The 14,782-nt window shown below is 31.9% G+C and overlaps 1 protein-coding gene across 2 annotated transcripts; it reads right to left on the bottom strand.

Annotated features, from left to right (window-relative positions):
• Positions 1-209: 209 nt before the first annotated feature.
• On the bottom strand, positions 210-14,167 carry LOC130654384 (uncharacterized). Of its 2 annotated transcripts, XM_057456948.1 has the most exons (8): positions 10,182-14,161; positions 5,793-5,869; positions 5,042-5,115; positions 4,228-4,340; positions 2,616-3,805; positions 2,282-2,425; positions 1,706-1,860; positions 210-1,560 (listed from the first exon to the last, which is right to left on the bottom strand). In XM_057456948.1, the coding sequence occupies exons 1-8, from the start codon at positions 13,645-13,647 to the stop codon at positions 1,197-1,199; spliced, it is 5,583 nt and encodes a 1,860-aa protein (XP_057312931.1). In that variant the 5' UTR covers positions 13,648-14,161; the 3' UTR covers positions 210-1,196. The 2 variants fall into 2 exon arrangements, 1 of the variants encoding a protein (XP_057312931.1); XR_008984408.1 differs by lacking the exon at positions 210-1,560 and having other exon boundaries at positions 2,282-2,439; positions 10,182-14,167.
• Positions 14,168-14,782: the final 615 nt, after the last annotated feature.

The following is a 14,782-nucleotide window of genomic DNA, read 5'->3' as shown; positions in this document are numbered from 1 at the left end:
ATTAGAATTATTTCAGTAATTTTTTGCTTAAGAAGAAAAAGGTTTGGTTTCGAAAGTTTTAGAGTTGAAATAATTAGTATCAGGATTGGTACCGTTGATCCACAAGAACTAATTCAGTCATGTAAATATGATAGGCAACAACTAGAGGGGTAGACAACAACTAGAGGGGTAGACAACAATAAAATCGTGATTGCATAAAAAAAAACACATTTCATATGCTCAGCATATTCTCGAGTACCATGTTCTTTTCTTGGGTACTTTTTTCCCCATTCAGTGCAACAAAAATTTGCATCAGCATGACTCAGCATAAATACATGTATTTATATATAATATATTAGTTTAAAAATCCTTACAATATATCTTCTTCGTATCTGTAAAACAATAAAGGGAAAGGAAAAATAAATCAAACAAACGATCAAATATGGAAACTAAGTTATAGCTTTTAACAAGTGCATAATCAAAACCTTGCAGCTGATTTTTTTTACTTCTAGCACACTCTCGTTAGATTATTAATTGATAAAAATCATGACAAAAATTCTTTAACATTAAAACTAACATTTGATTAACTCTCTGCGTAGACATATTTCTAAATAATTTCTTACAACTACAATTGTTAACTTTTACAACTAAACACACATGGACAATAAACTTGTAGTTCGACGTTGAAGAAACAAAAACAATTCGAAAACTGATAGTGGAAAAGTTTAGAGGTAGAAAAGTTATATAGGATATAGGTTGGTTACTCCACAGGTGCGAAATGGAAGATTGAAAGTACTGGCAGGCATTAAAGCAGAACAATTTTTCTGTCAAACAAAAATTCCTGCGGGACAAACCTTTCTGTGATACAAGCTTTTTGCGGGAAAAAGTTTCCGGAGAGACAAACTAGCAGTGAAAGGCGGAAGCAAGAAGAATTCACACATCTTACAGAAACTTAAATAAATTAAGCAGAAATGAGCTTTAAAGTTTTGGAAAAGATAGAAAAAAAATAAAAAATACACTTATTACAGTTATTACACTTTTAGCTGCTTTTTCCAAATCTTTTTAAAACAAAATTTTACCGGCGGTATTACAGATTATAAAATCCACACACAAAAAAAACAATAGAAAAAAACACAACTAGAAAAGCGAAAACACTGACAAAGAGCGTATATCAAATACATAAAACTTAAATTACAACTCGCAACGAAAACGCATATTCATGCTTCCATATTTGGCAAACAAAACACCTTCCCATTCTGATAACCATTTAGCATTTCTAATGCGTCCAATTGCTTTCTCAGCTCTGGTGGATACTTCTGGTGATCGGACATAACGCTTTCCGAATAGCTCGTTTTGCGGCTTGGTGCTCTTCGAGGTGTCGGTATAAACTGTTCTTGTGATGCGCGTCTTGGCATCATGTATTTTAAACGTTTTTCGGTTTCCGGTGTAGGAATATCATACGTGCTTGTTCGTCTTTGCGTTACAAAGTAGGTGTAACCATCGTACAGTTTTTGCATCAGTGGTGGCATGACATCACGCGGTCGCTCGAAGAAGATAAACTCCTGGTGGTGCTTTATTTCTCTGTTGCAGAGGTAAGAAAAGAGAAGAAAAACAGTTTAATAAGAGATTTAAGATATAATATACCTTTCATTTTCTCTCCACCAATATCTTTCATAATAATAAAAGAAATCACAAATGGAGTTGATTAAATAATTAAATCAGCAACCTGTAGGTAGCAGGGCTTATATGTATCTTTCCAGTGGCACTCGTAGATTCCATTTTATTGGCTAGCGTCACATTATTTCCAAATAAACAATATCTTGGCATTCGTGTTCCCACTACACCAGCTACAACTGAACCAGAGTGAACTCCAACACGAATCTAAACAGAAAAGAATGTGGAGATAATGCGGTTAATTTAACATATTGCGCAAGGTTCACTTAATTAAATTCGCGCTAGAATTGTGTTTTTTTTTGCTACGTTTTTCACGTGTTTCGGTCATTAAAAATTTTTGGATAGTTTCCTTTTTATCTACGTTTTATCTGCTTATTATTTTAACGGTAAGTTAACGTTGCCTGATGTAGGAAGAAAAAAAACAAGATTGCATTTTTTTTTTTTTTTGGAACAAAATTTTGAACCAAAATTATTTATTTTTGTTATCCGTCGAATAAATTCCGGCAATTCGGCAAATTTTCTTTTTATAATTTTTTTCTTTCAATTTTTTTACCCTGAAAGTACAGAAACGTAAGCAAAAAAAATTGACTTGTATTTCAGAACGACATGATTTAGAAATGAAACTCACCTGAATACTTTCACCTTCTGGTGTTAAAACGTTTTTCGCCTGAGCAATCATTTCAATACCCATCGCAGTTGTGAGGCGGCCATGTTCGCTATCTTTTCGATGTAAACCGCCTACGGCCATATATGCATCGCCGATTGTTTCGACCTATCAAAAATGATCTAAATGCATTCGTTTGCAGTCTTTTAAGTAATGGTAATACTGGAAAACAGAAAAGTTGTGAATTGTCAGGCGGTAGAGGAAAATATGTGGGTACGAAAACATACCATATTTACGTTGCGAAAGAGCTAAAGTGTAATGCGAGTTAGAAGAGTGCAGATAAAACAAAATATCATACCTTATATAAATCAAACTTTTCGCAAAGAAAATCAAACTGGATATATAAGTCATTTAACATATCAGTTACATCTTCAGGATCGCAATTTCCACAGATTGCAGTAAAACCAACAATATCCGTAAACAAAATCGACACTTCCGCTGCCGTCACAGCTGGTACTGGGAGGTCTCGCATCAGACGCTCCGCAACGTCCTTGGGAAAAATCTCATCCAATATATTCTCCGTATTGACCTTACCTAAAGCTAGCTCTTTAGATGTCTCCTTTAGTCGGTTAGTCAGAACTTGTAGCTGAGACTTTAACGCATCTTGTTCGTGCGTTTGCTCGCTTACTAGTAAAACCTCTCGCGTTGCATCGTGTAAGGGAATATCACTTAAATATAAGTTACTGTCTCCGTTTAGCTGTTCCACAAAATCAACTTTGGGTGAACCGATGAACCATAAACATTTTGAACTCTCTAAATACGAAACCTGTCCCTTCAGGACCAAACCACTGGAAAATGTTTCTTGAAACATCCCCCTGTTACTCGACAGTATAAATGCCGTGTTCAGGTTGTTTCTTATAGACGCGTAATTCAAATCAATGGCTGGTTTTACCACAGAGAAATATTTCTCAATCGAAAGTCCGTGAATTGGAATATAATGTTCTAATAATCTATTTAACGACATTCCTAACTGGCACATCTCTAATTTTTCATTAAACATGATATGAAACGGGAAAATACTGTCCATCAAATAAGGCTCGATGATTAAATCTTTGCAACGAGAAGAGATTTGCAGTTTAGATACTGACGGCTTTTTAACAAGCGAGCTAACGGCTTTAATAGATATGATGGAGTAGTCTTCACAATCTTGTCGTTGTCGCTGCAAGCTTACACGACTGCGCATACCGTACAGTATCCACGCTGCAGCTTTAATAAAACCAATCAAGAAGTATTCCAAGTATTTTTGGTCTCTGTTAGAATGATAATAAAGCAGAAGCGTTCCTTGCTTGTCTAGGATGGCGTAAATAGAGGGAGGGTAGTCGTCAGCAATTTTTTCAATTTTGTGAATATGGCGTCGTATGTCGTCCATGTTGTTTATAAAGTCAGCCAAATTTGTTGCAATCGATTTCAAAATGTCGCCATACTTAGTGCCACAAAATTCGAAATAGTTTTGACCAAATTTTTGAAGGAAAAGATTGAAATTTATATCTACAAATATAGAAAAAATTAGGCCTATAATGAAACAACTAATGTGTAAAAGTAGGAAAAGAAAGAAATTATTCGATTTACAGCTCCCTGTAAATACACGCACCCTTCACATAAGCGTACGCCTTACCTAAACGCACCCCTCCGTTAACCCGAGCAGATATCTATTACATCATCTGCACTCTTGTTGCGAAAGCAAAAACAACACTGTGCTTCTTTCACAAAAATTACGTTTATTAAAAAAAAAGTCATTTTAACTTTTGATCCTCATTTTGATCATTTTTTTCTTGTATCTACCATTCCTAAAGACCACATCCCCAATCAAGCACACTTTAGAAATTTATTTAACTGCTAAACGGAACAATTACGGTTCAAAGAGCAGAAAAACAACGCAGCAGTGAAAACAGAAGACATTCATGACTTACTAAGCATTTTCGAAGCTGTGCGTACAACTTGATCAGTTATCGCGTCATCAAACATGGAGTGTCTCGGTTTTTCAAACATCGACACTTGTCTGCGAGATAGATTCAAGCTACTACTAAAAAGAAAAGTTTAACTTTCCTCGATTCTGAATGTAAAAGTGATCAAATGTTTTTCCCAGCTTTGCTTTAAAGGGTGCAATATTCACTCATGCTTAAGAATATATAGGCTACAAGACGGAGGGTTTTTCTGGATTTAGTGTATCACTTAGCAAGCATCGTTATTTATCATTTATAAACAAATTTATCACAACTACAAAATGAAGGAAAAGACTATTTGAGGTGAACAATCAGTTGTTTTTAATTATAACGGTTTTCTTAATGGCATCAAAAAAATTCCTAAATGATTTTTTGTTTAAATTTGGCAACACTTTAAGGAGGAGAAGTAAAATAGAATAACTGAATAAGTGCCCAAGGCGCTTACCACATTGTGTAACTTCGTAACAAAGACGTTTCATTAGACCGATCAGACCGAAGCAATAACTTAAATTTTTTGACATTTGAACAGCGTGTAAAACGCTGACAATATTTTTTGAACAAGTATTCAACTGTAAACACGACAGTGTGGTCACGACAGTCATAACTGATTTTACTTAATTATTTTAGCCATGCCAACAGAGGAAATACATAACAAGATCAGAAACTTAACAAAATGCTGACACACACTGTCTTTAACTGACAAAGGTTAGAAAATTAATTAATGTGTAATATTATTTTTGTTTTACTACAGCTGTTATCTTGAGCGTCTTCTTTTACTCACATTATTTCTTTCCATTTATCTATTCCATATTCTTTTGATATGAAACTATACAAACAAAAATTGAAGTAGCCAAACTAAAAAAATAAAACAAGAAATATTAAACAAGAAATTGACTCAATTTTCTACCTACCTACCTACCATTCCATTCAATCTTAATCTCATAAGGGGAGCAATTAATAATCTCTTTTTTGGCAAAATTTTTTTGTTATGCAAACACCTTTTGGAGCCAATATTTCATAATAAAAACAGCATCAAGAGTGGACACGCTGTCTGCATAAAATATTTTTAAGCATAAAAAGTAAACAAATGTCTAGGTTCATTTTCACCTAAGAATTATCTAGGTGTGGAAGACATATGCCAAAATGATATAGGATACTGTTCTCACTAACTATCTATCAAATTGATAAAAAATGGCTTAAAACATACCATAAAAGTAAATCTCATGATGTGAATTTAAAATGATGATATGTCACCTAAAGTACTTCTTACAATCTTATTTTGAAAGAGTATAAGTCAAAATTGTTATCGTAATTTGATATTTCCCATAAAAAACATATTTTTTAAAATTCTATTTGGCAAGTGTTAATTTAATTTTTTAGCTGCAACAGTTGTTTTAAAAAATCTGTTAATCAATAAGGTTGCTTAGTCTTTTGATAACGAAATTCCCTGCCTTCCTTCAACAAGATCCACCCATAGTCCAGCACACTAAATATTCTTACAAAGGCAATAACATAAATGTAGTGTTACTTACCATAGTCGAAAAGGTCGTCGTTTTCTGCTCATCAGCATGTATCTTCTTTTCGTATATGACACCTTGAATTTCTTTGGCTAGAACAAGTGATAAATAAAAGTACGATGGGTGCAAACAAAAACAACAAATCTCTTGACAAATATGAATTTTGTTCACTTGCGGACAGCATACGGTGTAAAAAGAAAAATGTTATAAATCACGATAAATAAACTATATACCTATAAGGAGAACATTAAAGTCTTTTCAGAAAACAATGCAACAAAGAGAAATTATTAAACATAAAAACATTTAAAAATGTCGTAAAACACTGCAGCCACTTCACTAAAGTGTCATTTAAATTATACCACCTTATCAATACACAATAGCAACAATAAGTGGCTTAAAATAATACTGGACAAAATATACAATAATTAAAGAAACTTAACAGTTAACATACAAAATTAGTATGGTTTTTAGTCCAAAATAAAAATGAATTAAAAAACCTAAAGGTAAAGTCAGGAAGTTATCTTGTACGTACATCAAAACAAAAGATTGTCAGAGAAAAAGTTTAAGTCTTAAAATAAAAACCTCAGTGTTGCCAACGAGATGTAAATATAGCAAAATGGGGGATGTACTAAACATAAAAAGTATGGTTGTCATAGAAAGAATTAGAAATTATTTCAAAATGTCGCCATACTTAGTGCCACAAAATTCGAAATAGTTTTGACCAAATTTTTGAAGGAAAAGATTGAAATTTATATCTACAAATATAGAAAAAATTAGGCCTATAATGAAACAACTAATGTGTAAAAGTAGGAAAAGAAAGAAATTATTCGATTTACAGCTCCCTGTAAATACACGCACCCTTCACATAAGCGTACGCCTTACCTAAACGCACCCCTCCGTTAACCCGAGCAGATATCTATTACATCATCTGCACTCTTGTTGCGAAAGCAAAAACAACACTGTGCTTCTTTCACAAAAATTACGTTTATTAAAAAAAAAGTCATTTTAACTTTTGATCCTCATTTTGATCATTTTTTTCTTGTATCTACCATTCCTAAAGACCACATCCCCAATCAAGCACACTTTAGAAATTTATTTAACTGCTAAACGGAACAATTACGGTTCAAAGAGCAGAAAAACAACGCAGCAGTGAAAACAGAAGACATTAAACATAAAAAGTATGGTTGTCATAGAAAGAATTAGAAATTATTTTCAATACAAATTGTCATAAATGGTTCTAGTAATACGCAAATGCCCTGCTGTTGACAACAGTTTTCTACAAAATATGCCTATACGATATTATACATGTCAAATGTGCTTTGGTGAAATGAATATTGCTAAACAGTTTAGTAAAAATTAATTTTTTTCATTTATCAAGGACACACAGCACTAGGGCTTGCATGTAAGACGAAGGCTTAAAGAAAATCTAAATGTGTAGTGAAAAATTAAGGAAGTGAAAATGAATGAGGAAACAAAAAATAAAATCACAATTAATGGTACATATACAGTAATTGGTTCATTAATGGTTAGAACAAACAATTTAACATAATACTAATCTCCAGCTAACATTTATAAGAACTTTGTATTAATTACTACTATGCATAATTTGCCAATAACATGTATTCCTGCAGATTATTAGATCAAATAAGCACAAGAGTCTTTTCACAATGCAATAAATCGGTTTAATTCCCGCTTTTGAAATCAAACTAATTTTCATTTTTTAGCTTTTTATCATGAAATCATATATCTACTGCAATTTGGTGCTTTAGACATTACACTGTCTAGACATATAAGTTAGTTATGAAAACATATTACAAATGAAAAAAACTAAAATCAATATTAAAACAGATCTTCTAGAACTAACAGTTATAAATATCAAAAATGATGCATAACCATTATTTAAAATAAAAAACAACAACATCAAATTTGAAACTCTTAAAATTCCCACATCCCCTCAACACAGCCCACCCAATCAGTTAGCCAGAAGTACTTACAGCAATGTATAACCAAACCATATAAGTGAACTGTCAAAAATAACAAAACACTAAATATGTATACAACTTGTTGTTAAAACAGTAACACAAAAGCACCTGCTGTTCTAACTGACAAACACAGAGATGTTTGCTTAACTGGATCATGGGAATCTCTACACAGACAAAGGAAGGTCATTCATTGTATTAAGGTTACTGTAAAGGAAAAAACTCACTTGATGAGTAGTGTCAGAAAAACCCTTATAATTTATCAATACTTTTATATTTTTTCTTATTTTTTTTTTGTTGCTGAATGTTTGATGAAAGACTTTTTTGATGGTGTTATTTTCGTGAGATGTTAATTTTCCCAAATGAAAATATAATGAAATAAACACACACCATTTTTTTTCCACTGTACGTTTTAAAATGGCTTCTTTTCCGAACACGTGGTCGCAGACTTCTCGTTTTTGCACTATTACATTCAGCATAAATTAAATTCAAAAAGGTTCCCGGTTTTTTTTCTAACAACGTCATTATGAAATTAGTTGTAATTATATATAATCATTCAAAAAAATGCATATTTTTTTCTTTCTGTCATCATAATTCGCTAATCGGTAATTTATACAAAAATATCGGGGAACCTTTTGTGCATAATTTATTCAGCTTTCCATTACCGAAAACTTCAATGAGCCAATAGGACGCTTTCGGAAAAAGAGATTACAAACGTAAAGGCAAGTATGCAAAAATTTACTAATGAGATATTTGTTTTTAAAGATTTTCGTAGGTGTTATGAAAATGTGTGAACTGAGTATGCAGAAAGATGATAGAAGTGTGAACTTTTTCTTTATGCTGAATATGCGTGCACTCGTTCAGAATTATTAACAGACAGAAGTCAGGTTTACAAAAAGCTTATATCCATACTCCTTAACTTTGATTTTTTTAATGATTTTTTATACGACAACATTTATAAATATGTATATATATCGATGGTGAAAGTAAACTATCTAAAAAATATTATTGTGCATATATTTATACGGTAGTTTCTTATTATGCATAATGTTTACAAAAATATGCTCAACCCATTTTGCACATATTTTTTAGAAGGTGTGAAGGATATAACACCTCTGTAAAGGCTTTTTCCGGAAAAAAGGGATGTTCCAAATATTTTCATGGAATATAAAATATGTCATTCGAAAGAGAATTTTTTTTTCTATATGTCATGAATTTTTTGCAAAAAACCTAAAACAAAAATTGTTTCCTTTACAGTAACCTTAATGATTAATTAAGTGTTTTTTGTGGTATGTAAGTTCAGAAAAAACCAATCCTCAAGAAGCAATTAAAACTTAAAATTTATATTAAAATAAATAAAAAAGTAAACTACGTCCCATTTTTCTTTTGTTATCCTTTGCAAAATATCATACATATATTTATGATCAAGGTGAAAGATCAACAATGTGCATAATCATGGATAAAAGAAAAACACTTTTCTAGGTCAGTGTAATAAGAATAAAGGTAAGATGAAGCAAGTGAAAATTTCAAAAGTGTAAACGGAATGTGACTATTAATGTGACTATAGAGATTTCAAGACTGATAATAACAGTGATTATTACACATCCAAAAAGTCTTTCATGCCATAAATATGTTAAATATATTTGAAAAATGAAATACCAACCTTGAAATTCTGTTTCAAACTTGGTCAATTTTATGGCAGATTAAACAACCTAAACTGACTACATCGTTAAACTTTAACTTAACCACAATTACTGTATTGGCCACATAATGACTTCTAGTACCATTTTTATCTAATTAAATTACTTCGTAGAAATTAGCTTTCCCTTGTAGCAAAAACGCACAGCCATTTACTTATGATACCACTTAAAGGTTAATTCAAAGAAAATATGTAAAGTATGTTCTCTTTGGTTGTATATACTCCAAAATTAAACTTTTATACAGAAGTTATCTGTGCTTACATAAAATAAAATTTATCTAATTTTTTGACCTATACTAAAAAAATATCCAATTTTAACACAGGAAGACCACAAATGTCACATGACAATTATAAGCCTCATTTTAATAACCTAGAGAATTTTGCCGGTATCTTGACTAAACTCATGGAACATTTAAAATTTCACAAGGTCCTTTCACAATTTTAAAGGATACAATAAGTTATCAATATACCACGTCCGACACATGCTAACTGGAATACAGGCATCAAGGCGAGAATATTGATGATGACGATGATGACAATATTGAACAATGGATTACTTAATTGCGCAGTTTTTGTGTATAAAAGTGCAAATGATAAGGTAAATATAAGTGCAAGCCTATATTTTGGTAAAGTTAATGCATTATTAATGATTAGGCACAACATTATTACAGAATTATTAAGAACAACTGAAAATTAGGCAAATAAAAGGAATAAAAAAAGCTTTACTTATTGTTTTATCTGTTTCCTTATTCTTAATGAAATCAATTTCATCTTTCATGGAGAACTCTTCTTTTTTAATTTCTTTTTTGACTGAGTTGGTAATCTTGCATTCGCTATCATTGTTTAGTGTTTCTGTCGACTGATCTGAATCACTCTCATCATCAGACACAGCAGGACTATAACCAGGTGATGAATAAATGGATCGTTCCTCATCGCTCTGTAAATGCTCTGATGTTTCCTCATCTATTCGCAATTTGTCAAATGGACGATGTCCAGAAATTTCATTTCTATACAGACTAGGTGGTCTATATGGCACTTGTTCGCTGCAAGATGACAATGTGTCATGGCTGACAGAAATAATATCTCTTGTTTCTTTATCGGCAACAACTTCCATCCCCTCATTAGCCAAATCATCAAATGTTAAGTACTGCCCAAATGTGGACATCTTTCTGCTTATATTTTCCGGAATAAAGCATGATTCATAACTCGAGGGTTGTTCATCAAATGTCCGAAACCAATCATTTACCCGAGACATTTTCCGTTTTGGAAGCTCATCCAATGACACAATGCTAACAGTTCCCATCTTGCGACGTGGTTTTACTGAATTTTCCAATGTTTCCTCATCTTGGGATGATTTTCTGACATTATCATGTGTTTCAAAATAAGAACTACCTATGCTTGAGTTAAATGAACTTGTTCTTGTTGTGATACCAATCATTTCACCACTAGCTAAATCACCCAAGGAAGTGAAACGTACATTAGAATTTTCATTGCTATTACCAAAACTATTATTGCGAAATCTATGGCTACGAAATGGATTTTCATCCTCGGGAAAGTAATCTTCCTCGTTAGGTGTTTCTTCATGATTAGAATCGAGAACAGTCAGGTTATTATTAAACTTATTGCCTTCTTGACTGTCAAAAAAACCTGACTCTTCATCTTGTTTCCTAATGTCCCTAACAGATATCATTACTTGTGACTTTTTCCTGGCAGGTATTTGACTTACAGCAGATATGCTCAATGGTGGACGCTCTATTACAGACACTTTATTACCTCGGGCCATATAGTTGCTACCAGAATCATCTGTATCATATTCTCTGTTGTCTGCATTATATTCCTGATCTGTTTCATATTTCCTATCATCTGAATCAAATTTGTCTTTATCAGAATGATCTGTAATTTCATTTGGGACATACCTTTCATCTTTGCATTCCTCAGAAGCATTTTCACCTTTGTTTACATAATTACGACTTAACAAACTTTCAACAGCAGCAATATGTTCATCCTCATAATTGCCAGAGTCCTTTTTCTCAGGCTTAGTATTATTAGTTGTGATTTTATTTGCTTTCAATTTAACTTCAGCTTTTGGACCTATTGTAACTTCCGCATTTGATTCCAAAATATTTCTGACCTTAATTTCTGTCAGCTGTTTTGATTTCAATAATTTTTTATCACAATGGAGTAATAGATTTTCTGCGTTAGCATTTACCAAAATATTGTTCTGGTGATTTATTTGAGACAAAGAGCCAACAGAATTCCTTCTATAAAATGATTTTTGACCTGTTTCAATCTCCATTTTTGTATTGCATGTTGTCTCTTTAATACTAGAGTCATCAGTTAAACCAGATTCGAAAAAAATGATTTGGGACAAACAACCCACTGACTTCCTTCTATCTTTTTCAACTTTATTTAATATTGTCTCGGTTTTTGATTCTTCTTGTTTTTGAAACTTATAATTGTGAAATGTTTTTCCTCTCTCAGAGTTACTCACTAAGCCAGATTCAAAAAGGCTGATCTGAGATAAGCAACCAACTGATTTTCTTCTATTTTTTTCGGTTTCTTTAACTATTATTTTTTCTAGTGATTTATTTTGGTTATGGAATTCTTTATTAAGGAAGGCATTTTCTACCTTAGTATAATTGGTCAAGCTAGACTCAAGCAAGTTGACTTGTGACAAGCATCCCACTGATTTTCTTCTGTTAATAGTTCCCTTTTTCAATTCCCTGATTCTTTTTCTTCCTTTGTTTTCAGTAGCCATAAAATCTTTCTCTATATCCTTTCCCTCTGCATAATTTTGAGATTTTTGTGTGGCTTGAAGATCTTTTGTGCTTTCTTCTTGTGGCAAAGTACCAGCTGATTTTCTGCTCTTTATTGTTAATAAGTGTTTATCAATACTGTCAGACTTTTTAATTACTTTGGGTTTTTCTTGTCCCTTAAAATTCCCTTGTTTATTCATTTTATTAGATTCAATTACCAAATCTGATTTCGAATTGGATCTAAATAAATTGTTGTGAGACAAACTTTCATATGAATTTCGTCTTGTACTCTCTTTTTCCTTCGCAACTGCATTGAATACTTTTTTTTCCACTTCAGTATTGGTCTCTATTGTGGTTGCTGTTTTTTGTGGGTGCTTATTTGGTGCAGATCGTCTTCTTTGTAATGTTCCTTCAACAGCAATTTTTTCAAACATGTCAACAAAGGATTTTTTCTTACTAGCTAAATTGGTTTTGCATGACCCAGAAAACAGTTTTTTTGGCAACTGTGGAGAGTTTAAATGTATTGAAACAACACTTTCTTCTGAAGTGTTAATATCATCTGGTACACTGGCATTGCTATCTGTACTCCCCTTTCTATCTTGGTTACCCAAACTTGAAGTCGAACTACCTGAAAATCTACGCTCTAGTGCACTTTGGTAGTCAACAATCTTTTGTGCTATAACAGGTGAAGAATTTCCAGAGCTTTTTCGTGATTGGGTCATAACAGGATAAGAAATTTTTTTTCTTAATATCACTGGAGTGCTTTCCCTTTCTGGCACAATACGACCAATGCTTTCCCGTCCTACTAATGGCGAATTTTGTGATGAACGTCTTGGCAGATCTTTATTTAACAGAGGAGATTTATTCTCAATAGGATTTTGTTTTATTAACACTTCTTTACTAAACTTTATTGAAGTATCATGAATTTTAAGGTTTCCTTTTGTAATCCTAGACATTTTATTTTCCAATCCCACAATTTGATTATTTTGAGAGAAATCTTTACTTGAAACCAAATGGGATTGACCATCAACATAATTTGTGGCACCATTTAGTCTTGTTTGTTTGGTTTCAGCATCCTTTTCTTTTCTGTTAATATTGTTAGTTATAGGATTGTTTTCTTCCATGACCAAGGTGGCACTTAAACTCCTTCCATATGGGTGGATATCAATCTCATAATTTTGAAATTGTTCTGTTGTAAGTGACACTCTATTTTGATTTTTATCATAGGATGTAGATGAATTTTTTCTTCTTGGTATTGCAATGGGAGTTGAGGTTTTTCGACAAGGTGTTGAATTGTTTTCTTGTCTTTTATCAAAAAAGGTGCCTTTTTGTAATACAGGTAGAGAAACAAAGACAGCACCTTTCTGTTTTGCAACTGATAAAGCTGAATGTCTATCATCATTCGATCCAGTTATCTTATAAACTGTTTTTTCCATCGTTTCATCTATTGTTTAAAATTAAGTCTTGCTCAATAAACAATTATATAAATCTTCTAATGTGATTTGTTCATAATTAATAAAAATTCTGTTAAGTTATACCATAACAATAATTTTCCTTTTAATCACATTCTTATATCGCACCACTTATTTTTTAAGAAGGATAATGTTCTTAAAAAAATAAATCATAACGTCAATGATACTGAAGACATGAGCTGCATTAAATTATTTTGTGAAAAGTAAAATTCTTTCAAGAGCAAGCAAGGACTTTGTGTTGATCCTTACCATAAACAATAGTAAATATTTGTCAGATCAAATTTCACCACTCTCACACATACTGTCAACAAAAGTAGATTTTTATGAACAATAGAAATAGACCAAAGGAAAACATGGCAAGGAAATTAAAATAATGTTGCATAACATGTATAGAAAAGACAAAGGTGACATTGGATAAAAAGGATTATTTATGTACAAAAACTCAGAAACTTTATAAAAATAGCCACAAAGATGGAGAGTTAGTAGAAAGGATAGTACTTACCTACACCTACACAACTTCTTTCTTTTGTTGTTTTTATATCTATATTTAAAAATCTCTCTTTGTCAACATAAAAAAAAACACAACAACAAAAAAAGAAAGGCTTACAAAACAAACTAATTTTTTACCTAGAAGATTAATTAATCTCTATGCTATTGACTTCTAAATTTATGTCAAATTTCCTGACATTTTAAAATCACATACATTACTTCTTTCTTTCTTCCTTTTTTTCATACCCAGAGCTTGTTGCTAATTTTCTAATTTATATATATGTGTATAGAGTTGTATGAATTTGGTATGGGCAGGAAGCAAAAAATTAAAAGTTTGATTTATTATAGTAACTCGCCATAGAATGAATGTATGCACTGAGGATGGTTTAAACCGAAAAGCTTATGCTATTTTAAAACTTGTTTTCATATTTTACTTTTTACCACAAAAGTTTCACTACTCCTTTCTTTTTTATGATTATATAATTAAGGAATTAATTTTCCGACTAAATATTTTCAATTTTGTAAAAAGAGTTGACAAAACTCTATTATATAATTAATTTTTTCTTTACAGAAAAGAAAATGTCTACTGTAAAGGTTTTATAATGATTGC

Source organism: Hydractinia symbiolongicarpus, chromosome 8, assembly GCF_029227915.1.
Source record: "Hydractinia symbiolongicarpus strain clone_291-10 chromosome 8, HSymV2.1, whole genome shotgun sequence".
NCBI classification, from domain to species: domain Eukaryota; kingdom Metazoa; phylum Cnidaria; class Hydrozoa; order Anthoathecata; family Hydractiniidae; genus Hydractinia; species Hydractinia symbiolongicarpus.
The sequence above is the reverse complement of the archived record's forward strand: the minus strand, read 5'-3'. Positions and strand labels throughout refer to the sequence as shown.

Coding starts and splice junctions, on each gene's coding strand:
- LOC130654384 (XM_057456948.1), bottom strand. CDS start 13,647: ATGGAAAAAACAGTTTATAAGATAACTGGATCGAATGATGATAGACAT. Junction 5,116..5,792: donor CGACGACCTTTTCGACTATG/GTAAGTAACACT, acceptor TTATTTTTTTAG/TTTGGCTACTTCAATTTTTG. Junction 1,561..1,705: donor ATAAGCCCTGCTACCTACAG/GTTGCTGATTTA, acceptor CCTCTGCAACAG/AGAAATAAAGCACCACCAGG.